Source organism: Prinia subflava, chromosome Z (genome assembly GCF_021018805.1).
Source record: "Prinia subflava isolate CZ2003 ecotype Zambia chromosome Z, Cam_Psub_1.2, whole genome shotgun sequence".
Lineage (NCBI taxonomy): Eukaryota > Metazoa > Chordata > Aves > Passeriformes > Cisticolidae > Prinia > Prinia subflava.
Window position 1 is genome coordinate 25,866,247 of NC_086283.1, and position 17,827 is coordinate 25,884,073.

At 44.9% G+C, this 17,827-nt stretch overlaps 2 protein-coding genes across 3 annotated transcripts; one reads left to right on the forward strand and one right to left on the reverse strand.

The window, feature by feature from the left end:
* Nucleotides 1-249: 249 nt before the first annotated feature.
* NKAP (NFKB activating protein) lies at nt 250-7,217 on the reverse strand. Its single transcript, XM_063423855.1, has 9 exons — nt 6,898-7,217; nt 5,735-5,815; nt 5,286-5,359; nt 4,946-5,065; nt 4,165-4,210; nt 3,668-3,783; nt 3,455-3,530; nt 2,837-2,986; nt 250-1,563 (listed from the first exon to the last, which is right to left on the reverse strand). The coding sequence occupies exons 1-9, from the start codon at nt 7,155-7,157 to the stop codon at nt 1,389-1,391; spliced, it is 1,098 nt and encodes a 365-aa protein (XP_063279925.1). The 5' UTR covers nt 7,158-7,217; the 3' UTR covers nt 250-1,388.
* A 40-nt stretch (nt 7,218-7,257) lies between these two features.
* LOC134564741 (transcriptional regulator Kaiso-like) lies at nt 7,258-17,066 on the forward strand. 2 transcript variants are annotated; one of them, XM_063423853.1, is made up of 2 exons: nt 7,258-7,414; nt 12,270-17,066. In XM_063423853.1, exons 1-2 carry the CDS (start codon nt 7,387-7,389, stop codon nt 14,309-14,311), a joined length of 2,070 nt encoding a protein of 689 aa, XP_063279923.1. In that variant the 5' UTR covers nt 7,258-7,386; the 3' UTR covers nt 14,312-17,066. The 2 variants fall into 2 exon arrangements, with proteins under 2 accessions (XP_063279923.1, XP_063279924.1); XM_063423854.1 differs by lacking the exon at nt 7,258-7,414 and adding an exon at nt 10,369-11,205.
* Nucleotides 17,067-17,827: the final 761 nt, after the last annotated feature.

The window sequence follows — 17,827 nt, forward strand, 5'->3', positions numbered from 1 at the left end:
CTGACAGATACCTGTCTTTCCAAACCAAGACACCTAGCAGCATTTCAGTTTTGTGGATAGATAAAAAGCATTGAACATGTAAAAATTAAGCTACGCCCTGACATGACAGCTGGCTGTGTGTGCCAGTCCCTGGCAGGTATGGGTGAAGATGGCAGGATGGAACCAGGTTCCAGAGTGTAAATGGGAAGAGGCCGTTGGGGAGGATTTGCTGTTTGTGAATGCCAGGTTTGTGGAACTCCAGGGAAAACATTATAGGACTTTAGGACTTTTATTTTCCTGATACAAATATACAAGACATCTCTGCTGCTAGACTTAGAGAAAAAAAAAATTAGGAGAACAGAAAAGAAACAACTCTCAAAACCATTTTGTTTTCAAAACATTTGAGAAAAAGAAGTTCCAGGAGATATGTTTGGAAATACGCAGTTGAATCAAAGATAACCACCACATAAGCACTGCCTGAGCAAAGCCTCCAAGCACAGAGCTTAAGCAAGACATGTAATACTGCTAAATAGACCAAAGTAAAATACTACAGGAGTTAAAACAAAGGTTTAATCTAGAACACTTCCATAAACAAAACCATTTCAAATAAATTGAAAGATACATCCTTGTTACCACCTGTGTGGTACATCCAGGGGTTCCAGTCACTGCACCCCACTGCACGGATGCCTATGTATAACATAGGAGGAAAAAAAGCAAGCAATTTAGTTCTTCACTATGTGTTTCAGTGGACTGAAGATCAGACCCTCCTGTTACTGTTACATTGCATCTCAGTTGCGATCTGCTTGCTCTAAAGTAACTGAAGCCCATCTGTATTAAATTACAAACTCATTTACAAAATATTTACACATCTGGTTTGAATCACAAACCAAACTCAACTGTTTTGATGAAAAACCTAAATCTGAAAGACTTGTGAAAACATAGTGAAGTATACAGTCCTGTTTTAAGGACAGGAACTCAAGAGTTCCTTCATTTTTGCTACTGGTGCTAGTAGCTTGTTAAAGGTCTTTCCCAAGCTAAATGATCCTATGATTAATAAAAATAAATGGAATTTAAAAATCACACTTATTTGTATTAGGTAACAAAGCCTTCCCATGGGATCCTTTGGCTTGTCTGATCAAAAGTGAGTGCAGAACATTGACAACTCTAATCTTCCCTGCCTATTCCTGCCTTGTAACATTTCTTTACAAGGACTCCTTGTAGATGGTAAACAAACCATCCAAGAAAATCTGATGAAAATAACTCTGTTTCCTTGATACAAGTAAACCACTCCTGAGGCTTGGCCCTGTTGGGTGAAAGGTGCTGCAGCAGCTGCAGCTGTTTTCAAATCACAACTGGACTGGGTTAGCTGCCACGTGGTGCTAGCTATGGTGTACAGCTTAAATGAAGCATTATTTTTCCTCTTTGCCTTTAGTCTTCCTGTAGACCATCTCTCGAAAGCTGGCAAGGATCTTATTCTCTCGTTTCCTCCTCTCCTCCTGGTTGAAGGATGCCAGAGCTCTCTTCTCATCTGCGCTGTAGATCTGGTTCTCCTTACGCAGACGCACAGCTTCCATGCGGCGATGTCTGTGTGGGAGAACACAGGACACATCAGCATGGGCAAAGGGGCATCAGTGCCCTGTCACAGCTTCCAGCCAACAACTGGCCTGGAGGTGTTCAGGGACTTTAAATAAAGATACTGAAGTACTTAGGCCTGAACAACAGGCCCTGAGCCAAAGCTGACCTTAGATGAACCTTCCAACAAAATGCCACTCATTAGGATAATATGCATGATCATTAGTAAAATATGTAGAGTGATAAGAATATATTTATCTTTCTGCATTTAGAAGCCAGACAAAGGCATGAAATCAGACATTTGGCCTTTGAAGGTATATGATCAAAGCCAGCTCCCTTGGTTCCTCATTGAGCCCTGGCCAGGCTTTGGGTGGAACCCAAGAGGAGGATAAAACCAGATGTTCCTGCACTAGAAGTTGTGTAAGCTTGTTTATTCTACAGTCTAAAAGCTGGGCCCTCTCATAGTGAAGATGGGGGCCTCCACTATGGGTGGACACACCACGCAGGAATTCCCAGGAATGGTTCTCCAGTCCTTTGCTTGACTGGGCCTTCCCAGCTGATGTGCAAATCTCAATCATGGTAAAGTACTAAGTTAACTGGTGATGTATGTTTCTTAATCACTCTAGGCAATCTTTTGCAGTAATGATTAGGTGCATTACTTAGCTTATCCTTTGTAATGCTTTGCAGTTTTAAACTGTAGCAAATTACACTTACTCCTTAAAGTTGGTATGTGCATCTTTTGTGATGACCTTGCCAACTGGCAAAACAGATACCTAAACTAGGTAATCCAAACTGCATACTGACCTTCCCAGCAAGGAGTGTGGCAGAGCAAGGAACTGATTTCTGGGGGTGTCTGTTCTCAGGCAGTCAGCCAGAAGCCTCCCCTACCCCCAGGGTGTCAGCTGCTGGCTCACCAAAATTAAAGTGAGATTCCTATTGGTCATGGAGAAAAAAGTGCAGCCAACCTCTCACACATGGATTTGTCTCCTGCTTGTAGGGCCAGCACATCCCTGGGGATGTCCAAACAGACCAGCTTTGAGCCACCTAACACAAGCACTTCCCCATTTGAAACAATTACAAGAGAACTTTTGCTCTTGAGGAGAAAGTGTCCTTGAAAAACTCAGTATCCATCTCTAGCAATGGGGAATTTAGTGCAGATTATCGCAAGCAGAGCACCTTCTCCTCCATGCTTGCAAATAGAGCTTGGAAGTAGCCTTCTGTTTAGCCAGCAGAGAAAGCAGCTCTTGAAAATTCCACTGAATCATTGCCATAATCAAAACCATACCTGCTGCCACTCATGACATAACCAGAGCTCTCAAATGAGGCGATCTCTTCACTTGTCAAGCCGATTTCACCTCTGCGGGGAATGCGTTTCCCTGCTTTTACGTACTCTGCCATGGCTGCACCTTCACCGGGCAGGAGGGCGTGTCCATAGCTAAAAAAACCAAAAGTTGTGATTTCAGTAGTTTCACACAGAGAGAGCCTGAACTAAACATCCAATTTCCCTGTTCACTACTATATACAGCTGCATTTTTAAACACTTTCTTATTCTTTCCCACATATTTGCCTGTTTCTTCCTTATGGCAACACTAGCAGCAGCATCTTAAATTATCAGCTGAGATCATTCTGATGACACTATGAAGTCACAATACTGCAGAGCTTCAGAATAAAGGCACTTAGAATTCATTTTTCTAGGAGTCAAGGCTAAAAAGCATAAACTAGACTTCTCTACCCAAATTCAGCCTAGGGGAAAGGCTAGCACCACTAGAACTTTTGTCTGTGAGTTTCTGGCACAGCATTTCTCCCTCTGCATGCCTTATTGTTGCAACAGCCCTTTTGAACAATGACTTTCACACTTGATTTACTTGATTTGGTCAAAGTATCATTAGAGTTGTCTACTCACTTCAAAGGCCTGTCATCCTGAGATGCATGAGTTTTGGGAGCCTCTGGTCCAATCAAACTATCAGCTTCAGTATTTTCTGCAACAATCAAATAATGAGGAAGATTAATCTTATGCCCATTGTTCTTCGTTATCAGAAGTATTACACTGGTCAGCAACACCTAACAAAGAACTCACAAAAAGGACATCAAGAAGTTTAAAGTCAGTTGAACCTACTTGATCTCTCAATCCACAGATCATCCCCTTGAAGCATTTCATCATCGGAATCTTCGCTACTTGAATCACTGGATTCCTTCCTGCTCTTCTTAGCTTTCTTTTTCTTATACTTCTTCCTGTGATAAAGGCAGACAGACATGCTATTTATAAAAATTTAAGATGAAAAAAGGTGCTAGGAATCATACTGTATTAATCAGTTTCTCAAGGCAACTTCCACCTATAGGATGACTGACTGTCTGCTCTCTCATACAAAACACTTTACAACAAAGCCAATATACATGTTCTGTTTTGACTTTCATAGAGTGTTAGAAAGTGGCTCTACAGGGAGTTACTGTGCACAATTGTGTAGATTTAAATAAAATCCATCAAATTAATACTATTCGCCAGCTCTTGCAATTTACCCAAGGTTCTCAGGCTCCTTCAGGGCCTGCAAAGAAAACTGAACTGCCCTCCAGCCAACAGCATCCAGAATGACACACAGCAACCATGACACTTACTTTTTGTTCTTCTTTTTCCTCTTCTTGCTTTTCTTTTTATCTTCATCTGAAAAAAGAAAGTGTATTTATTATCAAAAAAAAGATCAGTTATAATGAAATAGTTTACTGTCCTGTGAATAATATGGCATGCCTTTTACAGCCCCAGTGTTCATGGAGCTGTGGGCTCTTTGACTTTCTCAACCCTAACCCTAAACCTAATCCCACCACCAAGGGTGGTGGTAAAGATCAGAAAGATGTAGGAGCAGCACAGCTGGGGCCTTACCAGGATCCCCCTGGCATGCCTTTTCCAGCCCCAGTGTTCCTGGAGCTGTAGGCTCAGTGATTCTTTCAATCGTAAACCTAAGCCTAACTCTAATCCTAGCCCTAACCCAAACTCAATACTATGGGTTTTCCATGTCAGAAAGATGTAGGAACATCTTTTCTAGCCCCAGTGTTCCTGGAGCTGTAGGCTCTTCTATTCTCTCAACTCTAACCCTAAGCCTAACCACTCCCCTCACTCTACTGCTAAGAATTACACTAACCACTACCCCTACTAATTAACCCAACTACTACCCTAACCCTGACCCTATTCCCATCACTAACTACCTCCACCAGAATGCCCTAGCACACACACTGATGGGAGCTGTTTATACTGGGAAAGCGTTAGTAGAACGTTCCCTGCAGTACTGGTCAGCAGGAGAACATATCAGACAGATCTCTGGCGTGAGAGGCCCAGCGGATGCTAAATTCAGAAATCCCATCTCCTGAGGCTAGACTGCAAGCTGAAACCCTCTTGTCTTACCACTGGAGTTCTGCTCAGACTCAGAGTCACTGTCACTGTCCTCAGAATGTTTCCTGCGCTTTCTTTTGGTTGCTTTACGTTTTTTCTTTTGTCTTTTCTTCTTCTTTTTCTTCTTTTCCTCTGGAATGTTTTTAAAAATAACGTTAGAGAACAAAGAACATCCAGTTCCATATGTATTCCCTGATCTTCCCAAAGCAACGCTCTCCTTTGAGCTGGAGTCCACTCATCCAGCTCACTTCCACCCATCTAAGCCAGGGAACCTCCTGCAAGCAGCAGGAGCAGATTCTAAGCCACAGTAGCTTCCCATTTTCAAAAAAGCTGTGCAAGCCAAACAAAATACCTTCTGAGCTGGAATCCGAGGAACTACTCTTAGATTTTGCCTCTTCATCTTCTACTGGTGTGTGCTCATCGGAACTGAATAAAATAATAGTTTGTTACTTAAAATCTGTTTCGTTGTACTCAAGATGAAAGGTACACATACAACCAAAGACATTTTGAATCTATCCTTGCAAGGGAGTAAAATATTAGAGAGATAATTTAGCCTGGGAATTGCTGTCAGAACCACAACACAACAGTCACCTGATCTACAATAAATCACATATTACATAATTGGTATGTTGGAATTATTTGGTGGGAAAAATAAGCAGTAATCTCATTATGTTGCTTCAGAAAGGAACTCGTACAATAAGTACTGTGGCACCATGACTAGCACAGGGATAAAGCATCTTTATAAACTGAACTGATACATAATTAATATTATAAAAAACACAAAGAAAGAATATTCCTTACTCTGGGTCAGGAACTTTTGGTGACAGCCCCCAGACTTCAGGTGCCCCCATTTCTCCAATTCTCTCTCTCTCATTGAGTCTCCTGTAAAGGGAAACACTGTCAATGACGCACAGGACGCCTGGTTTGCCCCACTCGGCACACAAACATTTTAAGTGCTACACGTTAGTGTTTCTAATTGCCTAAAGCACCTACAATAAGGATAAAGAACACCTGGGAGCAAGCAGCAAGCTCGCAGGCTGGCAGTCTGGCAGCAGAGCTCCGCACACTGCACAGCACCGGCGGTAGCAGGTGCTAACCCCCCTTCCAGCTGTGAAAAATGTGAAATGATTAATTCATGTTCTTATGGTAAATTGAAAAACTATAAAATTTTATAAATTTGTATTGGGTAAAAGTCTATGTTTTAGGAGACCTTGTAAGAGATGGTGAAACTAACAACCCTGAAAAAGCAGGCGCCCCCATTCAGAAAGGAACAAAGGATTTTCCGGGAAAGCCTGCAGCCTTCTCAAGTACCGGGAGGAGACTCATCAAGATAAGGTGGCATCAGCAACTCACACCTTGGTTGCCACCTTCACAGACTATCAAGCAACATCATCCTTATCTCGATCATTCATCAATCATAAGGATCTATAGAAATTGGACATTAACATTTGAACTAAGAAAAGAACTCTTTTCTGACTGGTCGGGGAAACTCCTGAATTTGTATAGCTGGTCGGGAAACAATGGGAAATATTGCCGAGGGCAGAATAAAGTGTATAAAAACCAAGCCCCGAACCGGGCTAATTTGTGAACCGGTGGGGGAGATAGCAGGCTGCCAGACCCTGTATCTCACGGTTCACCCTTGGCATTTCCCGGGAAAACTCTGTCAAGTATCTCCGCTGTTGGTGGGTTTATCGAAATTCTGTGATTCAATCTTTATTAATAAACCAAATTATTATTTTAATTGCAATATCGTATTGGCATTTATAACACAGCCGAGCTCCCTCCCTCCCCCCACGGGCGGCCCTGCCTGCCGGGACCGCACGGAGAGCCCGTGACGGGGCCGAACAGAACCAGGCCCGGCCGCCCGCCCAGCACCTGCAGGCCCCCGCCCCTCCCGGGAGCACCGTCCCTTTGGCGCGGAGCGGGGCCCGGCAGGGCAGGCCCGACCCGGCGCCGGGGCTCACCTCTGCCGCAGGATTTCCTCCTTCTCCTTCTCGTAGTACTCGGGCCATTTGCCATGGTGGTGGTGCCCGTGGTGCGCGGAGGAGCGCGGCGCGCCGGGGCTCCGGGACCGGCTGCGGCTCCGCCGGTGGTTCAGGCGCCTCGGGCCATTGCGCTCGCGGGACCGGGACCGAGAGCGGGACCGAGAGCGGGACCGCGAGCGGCGGCCGCGGCGCTCGGAGCTGGCGGCGGGCGGGGAGCGGGAGCGGGACGCGGGCGCCATGGCGGAGGGGCAGCCGCTTCTGGCTGCTTCCGGCCGCTTCTGGCTCCTTCCGGCCGCTTCCGGCCGCTTCCGGCCGGCGGGAGAGGGGCGGGAGCGGGGCGGGAGCGGGGCGGGAGCGGGGCGGCCCCGCCTGCGGGGTCACCGCCCCACCCGCCTGGCCGGCGACACGGCGGCGGTCGCGGCGGCGGCGGCGGCTCCCTTTGTGCGCCGCGGCGGCCGCCTGGCAGCGATGGACGCGCGCACGGCGGCGGCGGAAGGTGAGGCGGCGGCGCGGCGCGGGGCGAGCGGCGGGCGGGGCGCGGTGGCGGCGCGGGCCCGGCTCCGCCCCGCTCCGCGGGCACCGGCGCGGGGCCGCGGCCCCGGGAGCTGTCCAGGGCGGCCCGGGAGCAGCACTGCCCTGAGGACAGCTCACCGTGCCCAGGAGGGGTTTCCCCTTCTTGGCCGGGCCGGACACGGCCCGGGCCTGGCAAGTCCCCGTTTCGAATGTTCTGCCGCCCGGCACCTCCCAGCGCGGCCTGACACGGCGCTGGCCGCCGCTCCGGTGCAGCGTCTCAGGGCAAAACTGACAGGACGAGAGGAAATGCCCCCAAGTTGCGTCAGGGGAGGTGTAGGTCGGGTGTGTGGAAGTTTTATTTCATGGGAAGGGTTCTCAAGCACAGGAACAGGCTGCCCAGCGATGCGGTTGAGTCACCATCCCTGGAAATGTTGGATGGAGATGGGACATGGGTTAGTGGTGAACATGGTGCTGGTGCTGGGTTCACGGTTGGGGTTGATGACCTTAAGCCTTTTCCGACCTTAACCTTTATCTATGAAGATGCTACAAACTGTGTATCCAGATAAGACACCCACTCTTCTGTGAGCACCCTTTCCCCTCAGGTTTGACCACGTTGCCACGGAGCTTTCTTTGAAAAACCCCAAGTTTCTGCTCAGCTCTGGAATATCGCAGTGTAATGTCGCTGTCTGGCCAGCTTTGTGTAAACGGAGCATTTTGGACAGCTGCTGCACCCTGGGATGCCCATGCTGGTTTATGCTGTCTAGAAAGTATGTCAGGGTATGTCAGTCTCTTTTGCACGAACAAAACATTCTCTTTTTTGACAATGAAACTCCTGAACCTACCATAAGTGGCATAAAAAAATCTTTAAGATGGAGGAAGCCTATTTAAATTGTGTAATTTTTTGTGTGCAAGTAACCATGTGCAGGACAGGGAAGGAAAAGATTTACCAGAGATTGCCCACGTGTGTGATGTTACTGTCTCCTGTGTCTGTGTAAGGACAGCCCGATTTCTCCCTTCTTTTGATTATTTTGGCAACCAGATCTGACTAAATGATGACTAAAACATCTGCCTCAGGAGTGCTTTGCACCTGTGTTACCTAATATCATACGGTGACTTGAAGTGCTTTTGTACACAAGTTATAATGCTCATGCAATACATAACAGCATGTAGATGCTGTTGTAATGTATGTACATGCTATGTAATGTCAATAAATAGGATCACTGGGCTCTTAATTCAGTTATATGAGGCTTTATATAATGGGATTGGCAGGAGAAATACTCTCAGAGATTACTTCAAAGCATGAACAGTAGAAATTTGTATTTCGGAGTCCTTCAGAAGAAGTGATTTTTTTATTTGAAATTCCCACCATGGAAGAACATTTCTGTCCTTAAAGGTAGTCTTAGGTAGGATAACTATTGAATTTCAATTTTATTGAAAGCCGTTAACTGTTCCAATTTTAAAATTTAATTTATTGTAATGTAAAATACATGTTTTCATGATGCAGAATGTTACTTTGTCTCTCAAATTTGTCATCTCTTTAAAAGAATTTTCTGTTCTCACGAACTGGATTTTTTAAAAACAAAAGAGCTCCTCAAATTGCTTAATTGAAAACTTGTTACTAAATTGCATACTTCTTCATCTTCTCACAAAAGCCTGCACATTTTCTTTAAATTTGTACTTCATATTTTCAGAGCCTCCATCCCAGAGGTTTTTTTATCACTTTTTTTATACATTAAGATAAAAGTTGTTGTTGGGTCTCTTATGTATTTTTTCAGTTCCAAGAATATCACATGTAGTTCTATATCCCAGATGTTTCGTGTCAATATCTTAGATAAAATGGTTCTTTTGTATTGTTATTTATATTGTAAGGTTTTATGTGACTTGAATCCCCAAACACTTTCTAGGCTTATCTAAAAATAAAAGTGGAAAAAACAACCCCTAAACTAGGAGATGCTTGCTGACCAAAAATAAAAAACAACCACCACATTGAAATTTTGTTTTCAGGTGCAGCAAGACGGTGGCAGCTTCAGTCAGACTGGCTGAGCTGGGGAGAGTATTAGCTCTGTCCTGACTGTGGCAATGTGACAGTGGGGTTCAGGTTCTTCAACTGACAGAAGGAGCTGCCATGGAGAAAAGCTGCTGTGAGAAAGGTAAAAGTCAAGGAGATGGTGCAGCTCTCCCAGCAGCTTTTAAATCAGGCAGCATTTCTGTGCCTAAGAATGAGTGGTTCAAACCTGATTTTTGAGATCTGGTGATGCTTCAGGAGCAGGGATCCTTCCAAGTCAGTGCTCATCTGTAGCTGTAAATTTTGCACTTAGTTTTTTAGTGTTGGAAAAGGCAGTGAGAAGTTTTTAAAGCTGGAGGATGAAAGGCTAAGAAATTGTTTAGTTTGGGCCATCAAACATTTTTGGAGGAGAAAAAAAGCACTGGATTAAGTATTAAAACAATTATAGTATTATTTTAATTTAATATAGCCTCCTGTGTCAAAATTACTAAGAACCTGTATCAAAGGAGAAAATAATTGAAGGTCATATGAGGAAGAAAAACCTATGTTTTCCCTGATGAGTGTTTTCTATTATTTATTCTCCTTCAATTGACTTCCTGGTAAAACCTATAAATAAACAAAACCTGTTTTTGTAACATTTTAAATCTGAAGGCTCACCTTAAAAAGGCACTTCTGTTACCAACTACACAAGTACAGGAAGTCTGGCAGGTGATTTTCTTGCTAGAAGAGCTCATAAACATGAGTCGGACCATTTCATTGGTGACTTATGTAGTGAAGGATTGCAGTAATTTCTGCCAGTGACTGTGGCCTGTTCATGTTTTTCCTGAACTTGACAGGACATTTATTCTTGTCAAAGTTTTTGAATCTTAAGAAAAATCAAGAACCCCTGTAGTTCAAGTCCACAGAATGCATAGGAAAAAAAAATAAAAGGAACAGATCAGTAACCGGAGATGAAAAATATCTTTTATGATCTTGGTGTTCTTCGAGCATTCCTGAACAGCAAGTGAGGTGGCTGGGTCACTTTGGTGGCCACACGTCCAATGTGCCAAGAGTCGCATTTTGTCAAGGATACTTTGACAAAAAGCCATACTTGTCTGTACAGCTGCTGGCAGAGTCTAACACGTGGTGTAAAGAATTCCAAATAAATGCTCCCGCAACACGAGCAAGGGTGCTCAGGTGTGGGTTTCAGCTCCCCTCGGTGCAGGGCAGAGGTGCCGGCTGCGTCAGCGTTGGCAGAGCCGCGCCGGTGCCCCCGGGAAGGAAATGAAACTCAGCGGGAAATAGCATCTCCGCGCCATAGCCACACGGTCAGCCGTAAGGGAGGTGTCGGGGGTTCACTGCCGCCTCCGCCCGGGACACGGAGCGCGGGGGAGCCGGGAGCCAGGCGGGAATTGCCAAGGCCGCAGCAAGGCCCGCATGCGGGACCCGAGGCGTCCCAAGGCCTGCGCTGAAGCAGGGTCGGGGCCACACGCTCGGCACCTCGGCGTCCGCAGACGGCCTCCTGCAGGCGGGGCGCGGTGACGCGGGCGGTGCGCGCCAGGCCGTGTCCGGAGCCCCGGAAGCGCCGCGGCCTCGGCGCTGCCAGCGGCGGGAGAGAGCGGGGCGGGCCCGGCGCGGCGCGGGAGCGCGGCCCGGCCCCGCCCCGGCCCGAAGGTTCCCGAGGCCGCTCGGGTCAAAGCCGAGGGCAGCGCCGGCAGCGCCCCCCGGCGGTGGAGCGGCGGGTCCGGTGGTGCGGGAGGCGGCGGGGCCGCGGCCCGAGCGCGGCGCAGGTAACGCGGGAAACGCTGGCTTGGGGGGCTAGGCTGCCCCTCCCGCCCCGCTGGGGGCTCAGCACGGCTCAGCGGGCGGGGAGCGGCGGAGGGGCCGCCCGTCAACCCGGGCGCGGTGCTGCCAGGCCGCTCCGCGGGCCCGCCGCTGACAGCGCCGCCGCTCCCGCTCGGCCTCCGGCTGCGGGCGGGCGCTGCTGCCCCGGCGGCGGCCGCGCTCGGAGCGCGCCTTCTCACGGTCGAGCCCCGGGGTGGCGGGGGGAGCCGGGCGGGGCGCGCTCCCCGGGCTGGCGTGCGGCGGCCGCGGGGCTCCGGCCTCAGCGCCTCATCCGGCCCGGCCCGGCCCGGCCTGCGGAAATAAAGTTTCACGGGTAGAATTATAGCCCGTGACTCGCTGTTCTGTATTTTGATGTTTTTTGCAGTTTATTGGGGGGCTTTGAATGGGCAGTGCTGACACATGGGTTACTTTGGCTTAACAGATCTGTTTTGTTATGGTGCTGCTTGAGTGTCTCGATTTGGAATATAAAGCTTTTACAAATACATGACAAGGGTTTTAAAAAAGTTTATTTTTCTGGGGAGGGAAGTGCACTGTCCATAGCATTTTCATTAACTCTGTTGACTGGTAATATACAGACACACAGATTCTGGTGTCTGGCCACTTCATGTTATTTGGCTTTCTCATAACAATTTATGGAATGTTTCACAATTAAAAAGAAATTACCAATAATGTTTAGAGCTGCTTGAGGGACTCAGACCTTCCATCTTCTTAGTTTTATAATTAACCTTATTTGGTGTTGCCTAAGATGAGGTGTTGTTTCTCTGTTCCCCACCTTGTAAGAACGGAGAATATATTCAGAATTCCCTTACCTTGTGTAGAAGGTGAAAAGGACAAACAACAATAAGAAACAAATTTGCGCAGTGCAGTAGCACTTAATCTTCTGAACAGTATCTCAGATTTGTTTTTCCCCGAAGAAGGGACAGACAATAAATATGTGAACGTTGTAATACCGTTAAAACTGTAAATCTGCTTTTTTACTAATTTGATATTTTTTGCTTTCTGTTTGTAGAAATGGAGGGGAAAAAGCTTATTTCTGCAACAGACACACAATATTCTAGTGTGCTCCTTCAGTCTTTGAATGAGCAACGTGGCCATGGACTTTTTTGTGATGTTACAGTCATTGTGGAGGACCGGAAATTTCGAGCTCACAGAAACATCCTTTCAGCCTCCAGCACATATTTTCACCAGCTTTTCTCAGTGGCTGGTCAAGTGGTTGAACTGAGCTTTGTGAGAGCAGAAATTTTTGCAGAAATTCTTAATTATATTTATAGTTCCAAAATAATCAGTGTTCGATCTGATTTACTTGATGAACTGATTAAATCAGGGCAGGAGCTGGGTGTTAAGTTCATAGCTGATCTGGGCATACCTCCGGCCGAAGGCAAAAATGTGCCAAGCGAGGTCAAAGACAGTGCTTCAGAAACTTCATCTTCTAGTCCAAATCAAAGAGATGCTGAAACACAGGTAACTGTAATCAGGCCAGACGGTCAAGAGGCAACAGATGGGATGCCAGTTATAACACAGTCATTCTCCTTACATGGCATAGAGTATGAGACTACCAAAATTACAGTGAGTGATTCGGATGAGGAGGATGATGATGTAATTTTTTGTTCTGAGATTGTTCCTCCAAAAGACTGTACTAAAGACAAAACTGCTGCAAGCCAGAGCCAGCCTTGCTCAAGTCCAGCTGGAGCTTCTGACCAAAAATCCTGTGGCAGTGGTGGCTCCCCCCATTTGACGAACACCACAGCAGCTCAGAACCTCACTTTGTCTGCCAGTCAGCTAAGCCCAAACCAAACACCATCAGGTGCTGAATCACTCGTGTCCGCAACGCCGCAGCATTTTGCTCCTAATATCATCGTGCTAAACAAGCCTCTGCTTAACTCATCGCTTGGTGCCAGCTCCTTGCATCAAACACATGTGACTCCTACAATTAATTTACTTGAGGAGAACCAGCAGCCATCCAATAATGGCTCCGTAACTGAAGTGGAAGCAACTGCTGTTGATGATGAAGTGGTTGTTGAAGATGATGTTGATATCATTAGCTCCTCTAGTCCCGGTTCGGTCAGCAGCAGCTCTTTGGTTCAGCCACCTTCTGTTCCTAAGGCAGCGAGCCCTGAAGGATCAGGTGTACAGAAAAAACAGGTTGTTACATTTTCACAGGAGCCATCTGCTAAATCTGGAGAATTTAAAATAAAAATCTCAGATGTCCTTTCTGTAAACGACAAGGAGTTAAATTCAGGTCTAACGTCAAAGAATGTGGCAGATGGGCAGAAAATCATAACATTAGATACAGCAACCGAGATAGGAGGCTTATCCACAGGCTGTAAGGTTTATGCAAATATCGGTGAGGACACCTATGACATAGTCATCCCTGTGAAGGGTGATTCTGAGGAAGGGGAAGCCAAGCCTGATGACACACCCAAAAAGTCTGGTGATGAACCTCCAAAGGGGAAGCGCATGAAAGTAAAGCACGATGACCACTATGAGCTCATAGTAGACGGCAGAGTCTATTACATTTGTATCGTGTGCAAGAGGTCGTATGCCTGTCTGACGAGCTTGCGAAGACATTTCAACATCCACTCCTGGGAGAAGAAGTACCCGTGTCGCTACTGTGACAAAGTGTTTGCTCTTGCAGAGTATCGTACCAAGCATGAACTTCACCACACCGGGGAGCGAAGGTACCAGTGCTTGACGTGTGGCAAATCTTTCATCAGCTACCAAATTACGGCCTCCCACATAAGATCGGTTCACAGCCAAGACCCTTCTGGAGACACCAAGCTGTACCGGCTGCACCCCTGCAGGTCCCTGCAGATCAGACAGTACGCCTACATCAGTGACCGCCCCAGCAGTGTCCCGGTGATAAACGAGGGGGGAATTGTCTATCGTGTAGGCTCAGGGAAGGATGGCACTGAAGGAACAACGTCCAACTCTCCAGCCAAACAAATCACCTGGGATGACATTTTTGTTCCACAGGGAAGTGAGCCAATTTTTAAACAAAACCCGTCAGAGGGAAGTACTGAATTTGAGTTTGTGATACCAGAATCTTACTGAAATGCTTGAAATGCTGGAAAAAGGATTCAGTGCAGGAGCATTGCATCCGTTTTAACTGAACGGCTGAAATTGCTACAAAATCAAAGGTTACAGTCAAAATAAGTTAACTCATTCTAAAAAGTCACCAAATGGACCACTCTTAACTGCAGTGATTTGTGGATGCAATTAATTAGAAAATTTACTTCAGTGTAAAGTAAGACATTTCTAAGGCACTAGCCGTGTTTTCTGGTATGTTAAATTTGATCAAACATGAGGATCTGTGGCTTGAAAATGTACAATTCCTTCTAAAGAGCTAGAAATATTTCTAAAATAATTGAGGTACTTCCTGTACCCAAATTTACCATGTAAACCCTTTCTTTCATGTTAGCACTTTAATACTGAATTCTGTTTAGATGTTAACTAAGAAAATAGTTAGATTTTTTTCATCATAGTCTCTTGGTCATGGAACTATTTAAAAAAATAATCCTACAACTTGTGAGCAAGGGGCCAAAATACATAATCCCCTACTACACTGGAGTAGTCTGTTTTTGAGCTAGCATTTTAGTTCTGCTTTTATAAATATTATGAATCATCTGTCTTCATGCAAAAAGTCTTGTCAACAAGCAATACTCAGTTAGGGCTAACTTGAACAAACTTTACTTACACTTTGACAGTGTGGTGAGCAAAGTATTCAGTGTCCTGGACCATGGTATTTTACTCTTTGCAATGAGAAAAAATAGCGAAGAGGAACTAAAATATAATGATAAAAATATTATTTGTTTTCAGCTGAAGACTTCTCAAAACTATGAATTCATCTAAGTGCTGCATTGGTTTAGCACTGAGACTGCTGAAGATCTTGTATGTCTGTTTGGCAAGATCTTCAAGTGAAACAGGGATTTGGATTTCCCCCCACACTTGCCCCCATTTTTACATTTTGGAAGATGAGGACTAAACCAACAACCAGAAAATACCTTTTATTCACCATGACCCAAGGTATAATTTCTCTGCAGTTAATTCGTTGTCAGCTGTTTCCAGATTTGGGTTTATTATGTTGTTGTTTTATTCTCCTTGCAATTGGTGCCTGTTTAAGCAATTAAAAGATGAATTAGATGTCCAACTTGATCAGTAAATGGTAGAGAAAAACAGCTGCTTACTGGAGTCATAGCTTAGCATTTCAGAGTTAGTGACTTGTTGATTTTTGTAAATGATAATATGAAAACTGCTCAAGTTCTAGAGGTGACTGAGAAAGACTATTGTGCATAGTACTAGTTATGGAAACCTTTAATTGCTTAAATTGCAGTTACAGGTTTCTCTCTTCTTTTTCATGTTTTAAGTTAGCATCTTGATTTTGTGACTTTCAAAGTTAAAGGTGTTAGACATACAGTACTCTTCACAGAAAGGCACTTAAATGGTAAATGGTTCAAATATAGGTTGAGCTACAAAAAAGATACCAGAAATCCACGTGAGCAATGATGGGAGGAGGGTTTTACGTGGTGCATATGATGCTCAGCACTTCTCTTTTGTCAGCCAAGAACACGATACACTTGATTATTTGCAGGTCATATTGCAGACCCCTTTGAACACAATGGGTCATGCTTTAAATATGGGGTGTAACTGAGCTGGCATTTCTGCAGTCAGACATTATCCTCGTGTGACATCCGTGTGGATCACCTGTGTCGGCTCTGCCACAGCTGGCTGGTGCTGTGGTCGAACTTCCTGAACTTTGTGGTGAGACAAATGCAATGTTATTTTTGTTATTGACATGACACACGTTTAATCACAAAATAGTCTTGAGTTGGAAGGGAACCACAAGGATCATGGAACCCAACTCTCAAGTAAATGGCCTGTATGGGGATCTGGAATTAAGCAGAATTAAACATAGTGATTATCACTATTTGCTGCTGTTATATTTAAACCTTAAATTAAACTGTGCCTAGTAAAGGTCTCTTTTTGGAGGAAAACTGGAAAATTAGGGCTTTGTAACTATTTTCGCTAGAAGACTCGTGCTTGCATGTGTCTCAGGGTCTTCAGTTTTCCTTGGAAGTGATTTTGATATCCAAAGTCCAGAGGTATGTAAAGCATTTTTTTAATTTCACTTCTGGTATTTATTGGTTTGAAAACATGTTAAATCCATTATTTGAAAACTTTTTATGGGGCCATGAATAAGCTTTTCTATTTAGATTTCTGATTATTGCACTTATATTTGTGTTTTTGTTTGTTTTTGTAAGCATTTAACTTCCAGTTTAACTTAATGAAAAAACGTATGTAAATATTAAGAAATTGGCTTTGGGATAATGAAATAAAAAGGTTGAATCTGACAAAGCATTTATATAGAAATGAAAAATTTCAACATTTCAAAAATTTCATTTACTATGCATATAAAACCATTAACAGATCCGCCGCAGAATATAGTAATGGTGGCTGCATCCTCACTATCTGGTTTCTTTGGGGATTCATACCATAACATTCCACTATGTGAACTACATAAATACTGAATAACATCTACTGCTTGTTTATTTTGTTCTGTTAAGGCATGCAGCTTCTAAAGAGATGCGGAAGCTGACAACTATATACATTGAATTCTGAGTTTTGCAGGCATTGCCTAGGAAATGTTCTATGTGGAACATTCCTTGGTTTTCCCGGGTCTGTGATGTATATAGTTGTACAGCCTTTCCTTAACATACTTTTTCAAATTATGTTCTACTTTTCATTAATCAATACATGGTATTAGTTCTTAGCGCTTTCTATGGCAAAAATAAAAAAGTTTAATTCTCAAGATGGGTGTAGTATGTTTCTTTTTGATAGCAGCTGCTCAGTTTATGCAGTCTAACATGTTTATAGCTTCCTTTTCCAGGACTTTGGGAATAGCAGGGAACCCACTGTGGGGGGGACAGGGAGAGGTGTTTTTATTTCAGCTTAGGTTTGTTTGTTTGATGCTGTCTAATAGCTTTTGTTGAACACTTTAGAGAAAGCAAATTAGCACAATAACTCCAGTGTGTTGTGAGCTGCGTGCTGCAATGGATGGGGTAGATGGGAACTCATAGGACAGGGAGAGCTCCTGTGAAACAGTCTGACCAGCTGTTGGCATTGCAAATGAACTCAAAGTGAAAAAAAATAACCTAGTGACCAGTAAAATGTACATGGTGACCAGTGCAGTGCTTTCAGCTCATTCCTGGTTTGGGCTCTTCTTGCCAGCTGCTGACTGGTTATGATTTGTAAGAGTTCCGTTGCTGGTGACCCGGGGCCAGCAGGAAATAATCCCTTTACTTTGTGTGGACTTCTTATTACATGTAAGGAATGCAATTTAATAAGTAACATCAAATTATGTTCTAGATGCCGTTACCTCCTTGGCATAGGTCTTTTACCTCACGCTGCTGACATCAAGGAGCTGGTGACATCATCAGGACAGAATTAGGCCAAAAGTAAGCAAAGGAGACACCAAGACTCCGAGATTGGTTGGATTATTCAGATCTGTGTTAAATGAAAATTCAGCAGTAATAACTTTACAGGCCTTGAGGTCATGGCACCATGTTATGT

What these genes read in the sequence shown, in the direction of transcription:
- LOC134564741 (XM_063423853.1), top strand. Translation starts at nt 7,387, where the DNA reads ATGGACGCGCGCACGGCGGCGGCGGAAG. An exon ending in GCGCACGGCGGCGGCGGAAG is followed by an intron (nt 7,415 to 12,269) that starts GTGAGGCGGCGG and finishes TTCTGTTTGTAG; the next exon opens with AAATGGAGGGGAAAAAGCTT.
- NKAP (XM_063423855.1), bottom strand. Translation starts at nt 7,157, where the DNA reads ATGGCGCCCGCGTCCCGCTCCCGCTCCCCGCCCGCCGCCAGCTCCGAG. An exon ending in CTCGGATTCCAGCTCAGAAG is followed by an intron (nt 5,066 to 5,285) that starts GTATTTTGTTTG and finishes AAAACATTCCAG; the next exon opens with AGGAAAAGAAGAAAAAGAAG. An exon ending in GTCTGAGCAGAACTCCAGTG is followed by an intron (nt 4,211 to 4,945) that starts GTAAGACAAGAG and finishes TTCTTTTTTCAG; the next exon opens with ATGAAGATAAAAAGAAAAGC.